This window comes from Strongylocentrotus purpuratus, unplaced genomic scaffold (genome assembly GCF_000002235.5).
Source record: "Strongylocentrotus purpuratus isolate Spur 01 unplaced genomic scaffold, Spur_5.0 spur5_scaffold_13, whole genome shotgun sequence".
Lineage (NCBI taxonomy): Eukaryota > Metazoa > Echinodermata > Echinoidea > Camarodonta > Strongylocentrotidae > Strongylocentrotus > Strongylocentrotus purpuratus.
This window is the reverse complement of record NW_022145598.1, coordinates 17,071,043-17,086,615: the sequence shown is the minus strand read 5'-3', so window position 1 is coordinate 17,086,615 and position 15,573 is coordinate 17,071,043. Positions and strand designations below refer to the sequence as shown.

The following is a 15,573-nucleotide window of genomic DNA, read 5'->3' as shown; positions in this document are numbered from 1 at the left end:
AAACCTGTTTATCTGTCTAAAGTAATTTCTATGAGTATTTTACCATTGCTTGCAGGCTCCAAATAAGAAAGTTTACAATGAAAGATATTTAAAATCATCAAAACATGTATCAGAAAATTAACTGTTGATTAGCACGGCAAATCACTGTGAGAAAAGAGACACGCAAAACTCATGCTTCGCTTGATGGGAAAAGAAATTAACAAAACGAATCGTCTCTCAAAGACGAGATAAAATCATAAACTGAGAGCAAATGGAGGAAGAAATGGTCGGCAACAGAATTCTGATTGTCCATGCAGCGACGGATGGAAACCTTCATCAAACCAGAGACCCATGTTTTGTGTTTTGAAAATGTCAACCTCCTTTAATATTTCAACATTTCATTATTTAATTGAGCAAGCCAAAAATATCTGTTACTGATTATCATTTTTACATGGGCAAGATGCCAGTTACATTTTCTAAGTTAAAAAAATCAAACTTTGACAGAATCATAGCATTTAAATTATTCAAAAACTGTGCCTTTTCTGTTTTGATTCAAATTTCTTCCCTTTTTTTAGTCCCTGATTTTTTCTTTATTTTTCCTTCTTATGGCACTGATAAATTTCAACATGATTAACTCCACGTCAAAAGGTATTATCAAATAGTTTTTCGAAAAAATTCAGACAGTTATAGATCAATTAGTCTTTGAATTGATTCAGCAGTTTGGCTAAGCATTATCTGTATGTGCCTCTTGATTTGGCAAAAGATTTATTTGAATTTTTGTATTTTATCATTTTTTGATCCTGTGTCGCAAATTTCCGATAACTGAATCATTCTAAGGAATATAGAGCAGACTCATTCGAGTGTGGGACGGTAGCACTCTGCAACTGACAACAAAACATGGGCCCCGGTTCAACGCAACACAGAATGGCGTTCGTTCCCGGGGGGCACATACCGCATCGCGACTCCCGTCCTCGGAGTCGAGTCGCTGTGATTTCTCCACGAGTGAATTGCATTGAATGGTGAGGGGAGGAGAAACGACGTGTTTGTGAGTGTGGTAGAGATAGAGAGAGAGAGAGTGAGAGTGAGAGGGTGAGAGAGAGAGAGGGGTGAGAGGGAGAGAGAGAGAGAGAGTCGGGCCAGGAATGTTTGAAATTAATCGAGAGAGAAGGAAGAAGACAACAATTTGTCTAATCTACCCAGTGACTGGCAGACTAAGGCTATATGATTTGTAGGGTGTGACAAATGTTCAGTTTCCATCTAGAAAAAAGTCACTTCTGTTCTATTCTATAGAGCACACTCGAATTTGTTATGGAAAATGTAATGATATCAGTCCAGTTAACCATTCAAACACCATGCCTTAACAAGACTGAGTAATCTACCATGGCACTATCCTATATACAATCCATTCCAAACACGTTCCTATTTTTCATTTCTAGTTGCAAACAGCATGCAAGAATTCTAGCTTGCAGTAATATTATATCCATGCCAGTAATTCATGAATTCCAAAATAGTCACAGCAATATCTGATCAACCCAATCTACACAAATGTTCTATCGATATTCAAAAGTGCTGAGAGAAAAGTCTACAATGCAGAACAGTTTAACTGTACAGAATCTGCAGACCATATGAACTACTTGATTTCTTATTCCACTTATTTACTTCCTCTCAAAGAGTTCTTATTTTGTAAACGAAAGAAAAGGAAAGGTCTTTGTGTTCTACTATTTAATGAATGTGGAATAACATGTACCTTCAACTTGTATAATTCTTCAAAGATTTATGTAATGTAACTACTGGAAAAATTAATGCATTGAATAATTAAAGGTTTTTCTCTCTATTATAGCTCAGTTTAACCAAGAATACTTGATGTTTTGACATTAAGTGCCTGAAAAAAGAGATTCAGAAATGTTAGAGTCCCATATAAGCTGTACAATATCACTAAATGGGGAGGTATTGAGGCCTGAATACTGGCATTCCTGTTCAACTTAAAAATATATTCTTGGCTAGCTTGATTGTTAACAGCCCAATATATTATCTTCCTATAGAACCAAATTTCTATTTTAACTAGACTTCTCGTTATCGCGTGCAGTCAGGTACTCTTGGAAAGCCCTGCAAACGGGGACCCCACCACTGACCCTCTGTGCATAGTTGTATTAACCATTGAGAGAGGATATTTGTCACACCCTACTGGACGACATCATGCCATGGTGTACATGTATATGAAAGAAGATGCGAGATAGCATGCACCATCCCCTTAACATTCAATACTCCTGAGCATTTCAGAAAGCCTTTCCATAAGGTTTAGTCTATCATCCAATTAGCAAAGACTTAAAAGATATCCATCTTTAGTAATAAAGTACCGTTTCACTGAATAAAAAGAGCATACAGCTCAAGAGGCGATGCGGTAGGCTTTTGAAATTGCTAAAGAGCAGATATATTGACACTCTTTGCAATTATGTTCCATTATCATAGAGTGTTACTGTCAATTTCATCTGGCGATTCCCCATCTAGAAAATAGCCTTTTTTTTCTTCTTCTTTTTTAAAAATTCATACAGTTCATCAAAATGTTGGCCACCGTGTTTCAAAACCCATCATACCAAGGAAACAATTGAGCTCTAAAATTCAAAGATTTTCAAGTTATTCTTATAAAGATTAGCTTTGACTTAAGATGGAGGGAGAGGGGAGGGGGTTGCAATAGGTTGATGTAAAAGGGATTTCCCCCTTGTTACTACCCAGGAGTACTGAATCACTGTCCCGATACATATTCTTTTTCTAGTAGATGTCAACATCGCATTCACCTAGACACTGAATATGTACACATGCTGAATGCTGTACATAGACTGGATATAGTCTAATGAAAGCTGGATTCTGTACAGAACTTGCAAGAAAACACTGACTTTTATAGAGTACTATTGGCAGCATAAGGTGCATTTAATACTGGAGAAGCAATGATATGAATTAACATTTGACAAGAGCATCGAAAACATCAAGTTATTTCCTATGTTTACTCAATTTGTTGCCTGTCATCTCAAACTTTAATTACTGTTTAGGGGCCAATACATATGTGAATCCAATGACTGATCTAAATTGAATGTTTGCTAACAATCAAACATATCGAGCGAAACTCAAGGTTTATACGTGCAGAAAAATGTCAAATCCTTATCATTACAACGATTATTAATCTTGCTATTATCACATGTGCCTATGATAATGCTCATGACTGGAATTTCATTTTATTCTGATAGCTAAATCTAATACAATAAGCATCATTACAACTACTATTATGACCGACTGAATGCTATTACTAAATTACAATTACTATTGCAGTATATCACAGTCACTTTGAATTTCTATTGCAATTACTAAATAGTATTTACTAAAAGTATTGCTATTACTAAAACATCATATAATGTATCCATCAAGTGGATATGTAAGTTAAGTTGTGAATAACATTGAAATCTACCTTCTTCTCATCCTCGTTGTTGTCAACGTATGGAACATGTGCCTCGTAGCCACTCTGAGGGCGGGCTTCGAGCGTTCGCGCCTTGTCTGGTGTGACGACCTCGTCTGCCCTGTCGGGGTCACGTGGTGATGATCCATATCCTTGGAAGGAAACAGTCATTTTGATTTGATTATATTAGATTTGATTTGAAATATTTCTTTGCCTACAAAAATTGAAGAATCATTAAAATGATATATCATGATGTATTATTATATTTCCAGTTGATTTACCAGTTGAAATCCAGTAGACTTACCAGTTTCAGATTGACTTCACTTGAGTTTGTCATTGATCGCAACTCCTTACATGAGAAATTGGGGACTGTTAAAATAAAAATTATACTCGGCAGATGTTGCTCTGTGTTCCTTCCACTACTTTAAAAAAGGGCAAAAAGGCTGCTTGTCTATATGTTACCACTGTCTAAACTCTTGGTCGGTCCTCTTCTACCAACGGCTAGACTATCCCTGTCTAGACTACCCTAAACACTATCCTTTAAAATGTAGTGTAATATTCTGTGATATATTACCACCATCTAAACTTCTAATGTGCCTCTCGCTCGCTCCTCTTTCAAATGCTGGACTATCCCTGTCAATGAGGGCCCTACACTACCCATACCCTAAACACTATCCTTTAAAATATAGTGCAACTATTCTGTGATATATTACCACCATCTAAACTTCTAGTATGCCTCTCGCTCGCTCCTCTTTCAACGGCTGGACTATCCCTGTCAAAGAGGGGGCTAGACTACCCCTTCTATAAACATTATGATCCTTTAAAATATAGTGCAACTATTCTGTGATATATTACCACCATCTTAACTTCTAGTATGCCTCTCGCTCGCTCCTCTTTTAACGGCACTATACTACCCTTACCCTAAACAATATTCTTTAAAATATAGTATAACTATTCTGTGATATATTACCACCATCTAAACTTCTAGTGTGCCTCTCGCTCGCTCCTCTCTCCACGGCTGGACTATCTCTGTCAATGAGGGCGCTAGCCTGTCTGGTCTGGAACTGTGTTCGTCCGCTGTAACGATACTTGGAGCCGAGCCAGAAGATGGGTCTCTTCTTGGGAGGTTCTGCATGTACAAGGCTGCAGAAAGACAGACACAGAGGGGGTAACAAGGATTCAAACGTCAATTACTATTGCCTTGACATATATATTGAGCAATTAGTTGCATCCTACTTTTCCTTTAAATACACTATGAAGCATTTACAATCGTTTTTGATAAATTACAGCATATACAAACAATTTTCTTCAAATGCTAAAAGACGCTGTTCATGACAAAACAAAACTAAATTTGATGTCTTTTCCATGTCAATCTCTATTATTCTTTGGGGGATGTTGCTCCAGTCTAGCAAGTAAAATATTACAACTTTTTAGTTGCATTTATTTAAAAAGCTAAAAATAAAGCAAAATGAACTAAAGATAAAAGTGCTTCATCAATCTCATATGTCTATATTACGAGTGATGCCTTTGCCAGAGTTTGGCTAAATAGCGCTTAGAGACTGTGTGTGTGTGTATTTGTTTTTCACAGACGTGTATCAATCAGATATGATTATTTACATCTGGGGACCGACCTTTAAACGTCACCATCCGAAAGACATGATTTCGAACCTGCATCTTAGAGACTTCGGTGGTAAGCGCTTTATAAGCGCCGTTTTTATTATTATTATTATTGTTATTATTATTAGCTGAAATGGTTTAGTGATAATATTAACATTAGATCTTTACATGCATTTAAGCCTTGGCTTGTTATGATATGATGGGGCAAACCACAGCTTTCCTTTTTTTCCCTTTTTTTCTTCAGTTTTTTGGTAAGTGCAATACACTTCACATTTCTTTGTCAGTGACCTCAGTGAATATGTGTAGGACATTAGTTACACGTAAACGTTTTAAAAAACATGCCCTTTTGCGGCGATTTACCATAGCTTCTATGAACAGCCATTACAATGTGCCAAGTGCATGTCACATACTTACCGGAAGAATGTATGGTGCTCTACACATACTTTCCACAAGCGTTTAGCTGCCCTATGATTGGCCAGCTTGAATCCAATAGTACTTTCAAATTGTTCAAACTAGAAAGAAAGACAAAATAGTTGAAAACTGGTTAACATAGGGAAAATAAGGTTCAAAATAGTGATTGAGACCAATATTACAAAGAGTATTTTTCAACTATAATTTAGAAAAGATTTATCTTCACAGCACTTTAGTTACCTTTAATTCAATTCAATTCAATTTAATTCAATTCTTTTATTCATCCAAATTCACAAGAATATATGGAAATTCGTTTTGGTCATACATTGTAAAAATACGTAATATATATATATATATGAGAAACTATATTGTTTATAATCATAAAAGCACCATCAAAATAAAAGGTAGTCAAAATACAAATATTCTTATATTCTAGTATTACACATTGAAAATGATGAAAAGGATAGAACATCAGTGTGAAGGAAGGAAGGAAGGAAAACCACAACAAACCGATACTGATACTTAGGCCCACATGCCCCTCACTCCATTTGGTTGTACAAATGAACGGAGTATGGAACACATGAGCCCAAATATCGGCTTGTCCGACATTTCAATGAGCGCATTAAGTAACCACAGCTATAGATAATATTACAAAATTACAACTTTATATGTGCGACATACAATCTTGCCTAGAACAGATTATGACACATATCAACACATGATAATATCAGTGCTTATTAAGGCATTATTTCAATGGCTGGATAGAATTTGGGCTTTTTGTGCAATTTTAAAAAATTGGTCTCTTGGAAAATTTAAAGGTATTACAAAATTTTGGTAAGGGGTCATGAATTTAGCTCAAAAGAACATATTAGAAGCCTATGCGAATTTACAATATTCAATGAAGAAGATAGTGTGAAGCCTTGGAATGGTATTCACTATTACTTTAAATATCATATAGCATATTCTTCCCATGGATAATAAGATAACATTTCACTGCTAATAGCATTGACATAGATCTACTATCTTCAAAATATCCATAAATAATTTTCCTTAAATATGTCTACTTACTTCTCGTGGACTAATTTTGATGTAGAAGTTGTTTCTCTATCTTGAGATCTTGAGATCTTGAGAATCTTTAGCCAGGCAAAGATTCTCAGTGTATTTCAAATTTGATTTCTTTGATATTTGTCTACTCATTTTTGGTTTCATTAGATGAAGAAGTTCTTTCTTTTGCATGATATTTAAAGGTCTTAAGCTAGACAAAGCAAGGTCTTTTAAAGTCTCTACAAGATAATATGACTCTCATTGGTATACTTACTTATCCTGGTCTAATTTTGATGTAGAAGTTGTTTCTCTTATATGATATCTTGAGGTTCTTTGGCCAGATGAGAAGTTCTTTCTTTTGCATTTTTTTAAAGAATCTTAAGCTCGACAAAGCAAGGTCTTTTAAAGTCTCTACAAGATAATATTACCGTCTCTGAAAGACATATAATATGACTCTCAATGGTATACTTACTTCTCCTGGTCTAATTTTGATGTAGAAGTTGATTCTCTTATATGATATCTTGAGGATCTTTGGCCAGGCAAAGCAGTTTATTCTCAGTCTATCTCAAATTTGATTTCCTTAATATTTGTCTACTCACTTTTGGTTTTATTAGATGAAGAAGTTCTTTCTTTTGTAAGATATTTAAAGGCTCTTAGGCTCGGCAAAGCAGGGCCTTTGAAAGTCTCTACAAGGTCAGACATATAATATGACTGTCTATGGTATACTTACTTCTCCTGGTCTAATTTTGATGTAGAAGTTGTTTCTCTTATATGATATCTTGAGGATCTTTGGCCAGGCAAAGCGGTTTATTCTCAGTCTATCTCTGTAGATCAGCAGCCCGTTGGCACATACGCCCAACATGATGTCTACTCCTTCAGAATCCTGGAAAAGAAAAAAAGAGATATTGAGTAATTATGGTATTGTTAATAAATACTAATATGAATTATTACACAGAGTAGTTTCGTCAGTATTAATGCTGGTTTCATTGAGGACCCAGCAATCATATGACTGTTAAAAGTGGTATTAACAATTTTCAGGCACAAAGATATATCACAAGAAAAAAAACCATTCATATATGAATATGTATACCCCCTTTCCTACAAACTTGAATGCAAAAATAGATACTAACAAAATCTGTGTTGATAAACCCATTTAAAAGCATACAAATAAGGTTCTAGTTTGGGGGTTTGCAGAACCTTATTTGATCAAATAACATTTTCTTCTTCATGGTTGTCTCTGTATTCTGGTATAAAACTTTAAGAAACAAATTTAACAAGAATACAAAATTCAATATAAATTTGATTGTTGTTGGGGTGTTTTTTTTACAAGGCTTTTCTGTGTTTAAAGGTACCAGCACATTCTATAGAGTTTATAGAATTAAAAATACATGTAAATCAAATTATGAATAGTTATACTGTACTGTGTACAACACACACAGTACCAGAGTACAGCATTAAAGACAGGAATGTCTAAACTGCCAATGTGATACAGCAATGCAGATGAGTCTTCAAAGAGTTAAAGACATGAGGGGTCTCACGAGAGAATACTGGAAATGTGTATGTCATCCCTAGGGAAAATGGACAAATGTGTGGAATGCAACATAGTTCTATGGGTTCACATGAGCGGAGGTTCATTCTGGACGGCAGCCAAGGCAGAGGGGATGTACCATGTTTATCAGTTCATCAAGTGCCCGCAAGAAGGCGGTTACTGCCATCAACAATACATACATGTCTAAATGAAGCATGCGAATCCAAAATAATTCTAGAGGTAAAACAAATTATGAAAAACAAAAATCTTCCACTCATTCCATACTTTGTTTTTATGCGTTTTGGTAAACGACTTCGTTCAATGAACTGTCGTACTCAACGTTTTCTAAATTCCTTTGTTCCTTTCTCGATCCGCAAATACAATCAAAATGCTACCTGAATTTTACGTTCTTCTTTATTTCTGTAATTTTATTTGTGTAACCTTTCCGGGCAATCCCGTTCACTCACTTATAATGTAAGAAAATTTCTGTATAGCAATATTTAGGAATTTCTATGTCAAAGTATAAGATATATTGTGTATGTAAACTTATTTTGATTCTTTGTACGTTTGTAAAATGTGAGCACAACACATTTCCAATATTGGACAATAAATTGAAATCGAAATTGAAATTGAATTGAAGTGCATGTACCTCTTTATGGCCTTCTTACGGGTACCTGACAAGTTATATGGAGGTGCTGAAAGAGGCTTACTGATAAAGAGTCACCTAGTGAATGACTACATTGGAATTTAGAGTGTCATGACTTGTAGGTTTGTAATAATTAGGTGTGAAAATTCAGATAGTTTGGTGAATGGTGACAAAATACTGGATACGTCCTCATGAAAGTTATGAAATCATTATTCATTTATGCAAAAGCAGTGCACTCCATGATACACAGGTTGAAGTATTCTTCGAAAAGAGGAAACAAAAGTTATTTATGTAGCACCTCCCTCGCTGTAGGAGTGATTATTTCAAAATGGGACTAAGTGGGACCTCTTCATGTTTTGAAGATCTGTGGATATTCAGGGTTAATTTGGGGCATGTGCTAACCGTGAACTGGTCTATACTCACCCTTGCGTGGTGTAGATCAACTCCATACATAGCGAGCTTCTTAGCATTGTCAAGGAAATGAAGATCGGCCTCAGCTGGGGTCTGCCCTCTTTAAACAAAACAAATTTAAAAACAAGATTAAATATTACTTTCTTGATGTCTTTCAATAAACTGTGGAGTGATTTTTGCCTCATCTCACTTACTGTTGTACATGTATGATTTGGGGGAATACATTTAAATCACCCTTAACTACTCAGAAAAAAGCAATAAGAACAGCTTGTGATGCACCATTTAATAGTCATACAAGCAATTTATTCCTTGTAAAATATTGAAAATCTCTGTTCTTGCACTTATGTATGTATACTTGTATCTTTATGTATCATTATCAACAAATGCCTTACCAGATACTTTCAATCTTTTTAGTACAAATACCTCTTATTACTCATATTTCACCCATCAATATGCAGATTTTCATCAATTTCTTCCCAACACTACAATCAGTCAAAATGAAAGTATGGTCCACAACCATTAGCTGTTACTTGTCATATTTTTAATATCAGGGCATCTTTTTTCAGGGGACACCTTTTCGATGTTACTATTCCATACTTGCATATCAGGAATGCAAAAGCTCACAAATTATATTTCACTTTTCCCAGAACTCAACCTTTAACTGAGAGTATTGCCTTTTATTACTGGGGAAGTGAGTACTTCCGTTTTCAGTTTCCAAAATAAACACAGATTAAAAGGAAGCAAGAAAAGAAGTGATACTACAGTCACTACGCGACAGAACCAAATACAAATATATGAGAAATATCATAGCACTGAAATGGTGCTCCGGGGGTGGAATTTTGAAAGGATGTTATTTTTTTTTATGGTAGAACGATGTTAATTGCCATAACAAATCAAAACTAAGACAATTTATTGGTTAAGGTCTATACAAAGCGACAAAAAAGACATCTGCCCACGCACCAATGGCAACTGATAGTTCTGCACATTTTCAGTTTGTTAGGACAATTAACATCAGGGTGCCTAACATGAAAGATAACATTGTTATCAACGCCATGCTTATCCCCCCACGCTCTTCCCTATTCCTTTCTCTCTCTCCCTCTCCCTCTCTCTTCCTCCCTCTCCCTCTCCCTCCCTCTCCCTCCCTCTCCCTCCCTCTCCCTCCCTCTTCCTCCCTCTCCCTCCCTCTATCAGCCCCTTCCCTCACCCTACCCAGCCATATGGCATGTGTCTAACCTGTGTGTCTTGTGCAACTCCATGACTTTCTCGTCGAGCTCTTTCTTCCTCTCCGGAGCGAAGCGGAATTGACCAAGGTAGGCTGTATCGATGCCATGCTTGTCGGCATCAAAATCACCAAGCTCACTCTGTACCACGTACGAACCCAAGAGGGCGTGTGTCACCAATGAGCAGGGCAGTCTCCCTCGCAGAATGTCATCGCGGATTTGTAGACAAAGAAAGTACCTGTGTGTAGCAAACAAAGAGAGCAAATCTAAGATTCAGTTTGTTATAGTTTGCATTACAGTATTTAAAAGATACCTGAAAGAGGGAATACCACCACACCTTGCCTTAATACCCTCTCCCAACCTCCAGAGTACAAACTTTTTACATCAATCAATCAGGAGTGGAACTGTTTTTCACAATTTCACCCCCCCCCCCCCCCCAACCCCCACCCCCTAGCCCTAAACTTTTTACGGCAGGTATAGGAGGGATCAAAGCCTGATTTCCAAAATCTCTTCTTTCCTTCCTTCCCTCATTTGTTCCTTCCTTCTTTCTTGTTATCCCTCTTTCTTTTCTTCCTTGCTTGTTTCTTTCTTTATTTATTTCACGTCTCTGTTCTCCTTTTCCCTTTCATCAACATCTTTTAATAAAATTTTCCTTTCTTTCCCCTTCTCTCTTCACGTTAAACAGACCTTTACCTTTCATGTCAAACAAGCAGTCAAAGTGAGATTAATTTATGTTATCCATAAAGGTATTTGTGGAGCCTTTGTGATTGATGTTTTTCCTACTAGAATCTCATCAGACACAGTAAATGGGTCATTTTTCACCTTCGCCCTCTATTCCATAAGCGATGTTCACACAAAACCATTGTAGTTTAAACTTCAAGTTTGCGAAACCTAAACGTTTTAAACAATGATCCACTCACAACGACGAAGGTTCACACAGGACTAAAACAACAGGTCATCAAGTTATCAAGTTATCTGCATCCAACGAGATGACAGAACATAACTTTGAGTACCCCCCCCCCCCTCACCCCAACTCCAAAAGCTTGTATTCATCACGCAAACCATAAGATCACTTGTATTCTTACGTAACTTTGAGCGAGGACCCCCACTACAGCTTGTATCCTTCACGCAATCACTTGTGGTTTATAAATTCAAGTAAATTAAACATTGTATAACCACAGGTTCATATGCACGGTCCTGAACTACAAGATAACCTCAGACTTTAAAGCCATGACATTTTAAGGACTGTCAGGTTAACCTAACTACGGTGTCACAGGGGTATCTCTGTACCATTGCATTGATTTATGTACCTGGAGATGACATGTTTATTCTGCTAAAATAAACCTCTGTCCCTACCCGTACTCCTCTACCAAAAAGACTCCAGTGCCTGATACAGGAACCCTCTCTGACAAAAAGGAGCAAGTAGCAATCCCATGTATGTGACAATTTATTTCTTTTTCATAACTGAATGAATGAAAAAAAAAATCAAAAATGCTTCTAAAGGCTAATTTTAATGTAATTAATCGATGATTCTGAATTCAGATAAAAATGAAAATACCACATTGGTATTAAAGCTTGCCTTTATTTTTTTGCTGTTCACTTCTCAAAGATTTTCTTGTTTTTAACGATTTTTTTTATTTTTTATTTTTTTAATTTCACTGTTGAACATTACATTTGTACTATTCAACTGTATTTTGCCCATGCCCCAGAAGAAAGAGATAAAATTCATTGTCATTTGTCACTACACATGATTTGATAACATGGTCCAAGCGATATAGTGGTAAATGTTTCTTAATTCCTTCTGCATCTAACATTGTAAAGTTTCAGCTGTCCAACCAACCAACCCACAAAAATGCAGGGAGTTTTTAAAGCTGCTTGTCACTTTGCACTTAGGCCTGGTCCTCTGTCTCCCATCATTCCATGCATAAACTCAATATCATCATTCACTTTCCATTGACCAGCATGGTATGGAAAATATTTGGATGATTTGTCACTCTTAGTTAGTGGGAGGGGGGGGGGGGGTCGTTCCAAGCATAAACTCAATATCATCATTCACATCAGTTTCCATTGACCAGCATGGTATGGAAAATATTTGGATGATTTGTCACACTCAGTTAGTGGGGGGGGGGGGGTTGGGGGGAAGAGGGGGTCCCAATCACCATCTAGACATTGGAGTTATACTGTAGATAAAAACACTCTTTTTAATGTGTGATAATTGGGGGGGTGGGGTTGGATCATAATAAGGCAAAATTTGTACCATCACGTTTTAGTCGAAGCATATTCTTTCACATGATTGGTAATAAGAGCTTCCATTTCATTTTTTGACAGGGGGTAGGGTCATAAAAAGGAGGGCCTGGTTCTCCTTTTCTTGTCATCCCATGGATTAACTCAATGTCATCTTTCTCTTTCTCTTTCCGTTGACTGTCATCCATCAACCAGGATGGAATTGAAAATATTTGGATGATTTGTCACCCTTGTTTGCTTTTAAAAAAGAAATCCCACTCACAACTGGATATTTGAGCTACATGTTTACTGTACATAAAAACACTTCATAAATTTGGTGATGGTTCGGGGATCGAGGAGTATATATTATAAAAGGCTTTGACGGATCAGTGCAGTAAAACAATGTTTGGAAGATATTGTCTTTCTTGTTTGGTATATAAAACAAAACCAGATTAGATCTTTGTACGGGGAAAGGGGCTAAATAGAAAGAACAAGATTTTAAAACACAATTTACTTTGAATGTTGGCAAGGTTGATACATGTAAATTGCAGTTCAGGGTCCTCCCCCCCCCCCCCCTGTATTAGTGATGGAATGCACATTCTGTGTATCAATGAGGGAAAAAAAGTATTTGAAGCCCTTCCCCTCCCATACGCCAATGGATCTCTAACACTGGGAATACAGACTTTTTTAAAATAATTGTTTCAGTGAGAATGTTGCTAGGCCCATAAACTATCTCTGTTACTGTCTTTTCTCAGGTAAAGTACAACCGTTTATCAGGATAGTGACCTACATGTAATCACCCCTTTCTCTGTAGTCATATAGTCTTGATACATACCTTGTGATATCTTCTTTGAGCTGTGCTGGATCTGGTGGATAAAACTTGACATTGAAGTAGAATAACCAAGGTCCATCTGTAACAAGGAGAACAAAAGATACAAATGGAATCGTTATTTAGAGATAATGCAGGCTCCATACTTTAAAGCGATACTGAACTAATGAAATTTTCACCCTAGCATTCTGTTTATTGCACAACGCCATCTAATGGTCAACTAGCCAATAGTGCGGAACCAAAGACCTAATTCCCACTTCGGAGAAAGAGGACTTGATGTGAGAGCCAACATCGCAAGTTGGGAAGCAGCAAATTCGGGGACCATACTGCTACAGCTGACCTGAGATGGCAGTAGAGGGGTTTTGAGGCAGTTTTGAGGCAGTGGGGAGTACAGTATGGCTTTAACTGTTTGCATAGGGGGTCCAGACTGAGATATTTAGGGCTGTGTGCATGAGCCCCATGTTAAAGTTTTGAAATTTTAGGATCCGAATGTAGATTAGTTGGTTAGCATTGATAAATTCAAATTTGTAATACATGTTATACATGTAGCTATCATCGGGCATTAGAAGCTTAGGTTGTTCATCACTACTTTGAGAAGTGATGCAACACATTTAGAAAGCAAATTCAGCATACATGTACATGACAAATATCTTCCTTTTTTAAACACGTAATACCTTGCTTCTCAGGATTAATTGAGAACCATTCACCACAAGAACCTCTCTAACCATACAATTTTAACCATACAATTTTTCAATTTTAATTCGTTTTAAATCATGGCTTCATACATGTATCTCTTCTACTTTATCAGAAAAATCCCACGCAAAGACATTTGCTGGTACCTGCACATGTATAGTAATTGAAATACTAACCACGAATATAAAAGAAAAGCCATCACATGACTTTTATAGACTTTCACGTTTACCTTGACAACAACACTCAATAATGTCTGATAGTGAAGTCAAGAAAGTAAACAGGTTTCCTTGCATAATTTGAATAATAAGACACTGCTAACGTTTAATTTCACAGATAGGACATGCATGACATATTCATAATTCCTGCAAAGTTCAACAGAATTTGATGCTGCTGCAAATGGGACATACTGTAGTACCTTTCAGAGATAGGTTTCAAGTTGCGATTGATTCGAATCAATTACAACTCTGTACAGGATGGGGTCCCTGACTATCTAATAGTGTTTTACTGACTATATAAAGCACAGCATACTTTATTTTCTTTTAGGCTTGATCTTTCTAAAATATAAGAGAGTGCATAGTCATTTGAGACCCATCCATGTTTTGAAATCGTTAAACCTTGTTTGATATCAATTTTGTTGTCATGAAGTGTAAAATAAAATGCCTATGTGCTAGAGCGTCCTTCAGACGAAGGATGATCAAAAGTATGAATGTACTCCAGGTGTATACCAAGGAGGCATCTGATAATAAAACAGATACTACCAGTGCTTTTCATTTAGGTTTCTCATATTACGACACACCCTCTCTTCCATGACACAATGGATCTCGTCTCGCTGCTACTACTACACTCGAAATATATCCCATGACCTTTCTTTCGCTTTAGTCTCTGCAATATTGGCAATTTCTCAACGACTTAAATGGATGCTGCCAGCTCTAATGTGCCATGACGAGAAGGGTGAAAGAGGGAGAAGAGGAGAGAGAGAGAAAGGCAGACAGATAGACAGACAAAGGTAGAGAAAGGGGATATGGAGAGAGAGAGAGAGAGAGAGAGAGAGAGAGAGAGAGTGAGAAGAGAGATATGCATTAGCACTAGATAGCCACGTTGTCAGTGTATTGTCTGATCACAATATGGAAGAGGGAGAAAATATTCATCTCGACTAATATACATGTGTACGAAGTCACGTCTACAATACATGCATGACGTACAAGAATAGAAGTTGGGTTATGTCAATAAGCAAATGGTTTTACAGTTGTAAATATGGATATTCAAATGCATTTTAATGTGGATGAATGACACAGACATCTAACAGGATGAACGTGTGAAATAGGCATATGTCCATACCAGAATAGTAAGGCTTCAAATTGTTAACTACCACATATGAATATTTCTCCTACTATATTTTTATTGGCCAGTTCATTATGTATGTACATGTATCCTCCCCCCCCCTCCCTCCCATATCATAGTTATTCATTATTTTATTGCTACAGTTTTTCTGAAGGGCTAAAATATAATGTTCCTGGATTGGAA

The 15,573-nt window shown here is 36.7% G+C and overlaps 1 protein-coding gene across 12 annotated transcripts in view; it reads right to left on the bottom strand.

Annotated features, from left to right (window-relative positions):
• Positions 1–15,573, bottom strand: part of LOC764523 (protein 4.1) — an 88,233-nt gene that overhangs the window by 27,807 nt on the left and 44,853 nt on the right. For 8 of the 12 annotated variants that reach the window (XM_011676012.2, XM_011676031.2, XM_011675998.2 and 5 more), the window contains exons 6-13: positions 13,363–13,438; positions 10,318–10,542; positions 9,097–9,184; positions 7,230–7,382; positions 5,459–5,556; positions 4,398–4,570; positions 3,440–3,579; positions 932–973 (exon numbers count right to left, since the gene is read on the bottom strand). In XM_011676012.2, the coding sequence (XP_011674314.1) occupies positions 932–973; positions 3,440–3,579; positions 4,398–4,570; positions 5,459–5,556; positions 7,230–7,382; positions 9,097–9,184; positions 10,318–10,542; positions 13,363–13,438 (995 nt within the window). The remainder of the gene's footprint in view (positions 1–931; positions 974–3,439; positions 3,580–4,397; positions 4,571–5,458; positions 5,557–7,229; positions 7,383–9,096; positions 9,185–10,317; positions 10,543–13,362; positions 13,439–15,573) is intronic. The other 4 variants (XM_011676024.2, XM_030983041.1, XM_011676036.2 and 1 more) reach the window with 1 other exon arrangement.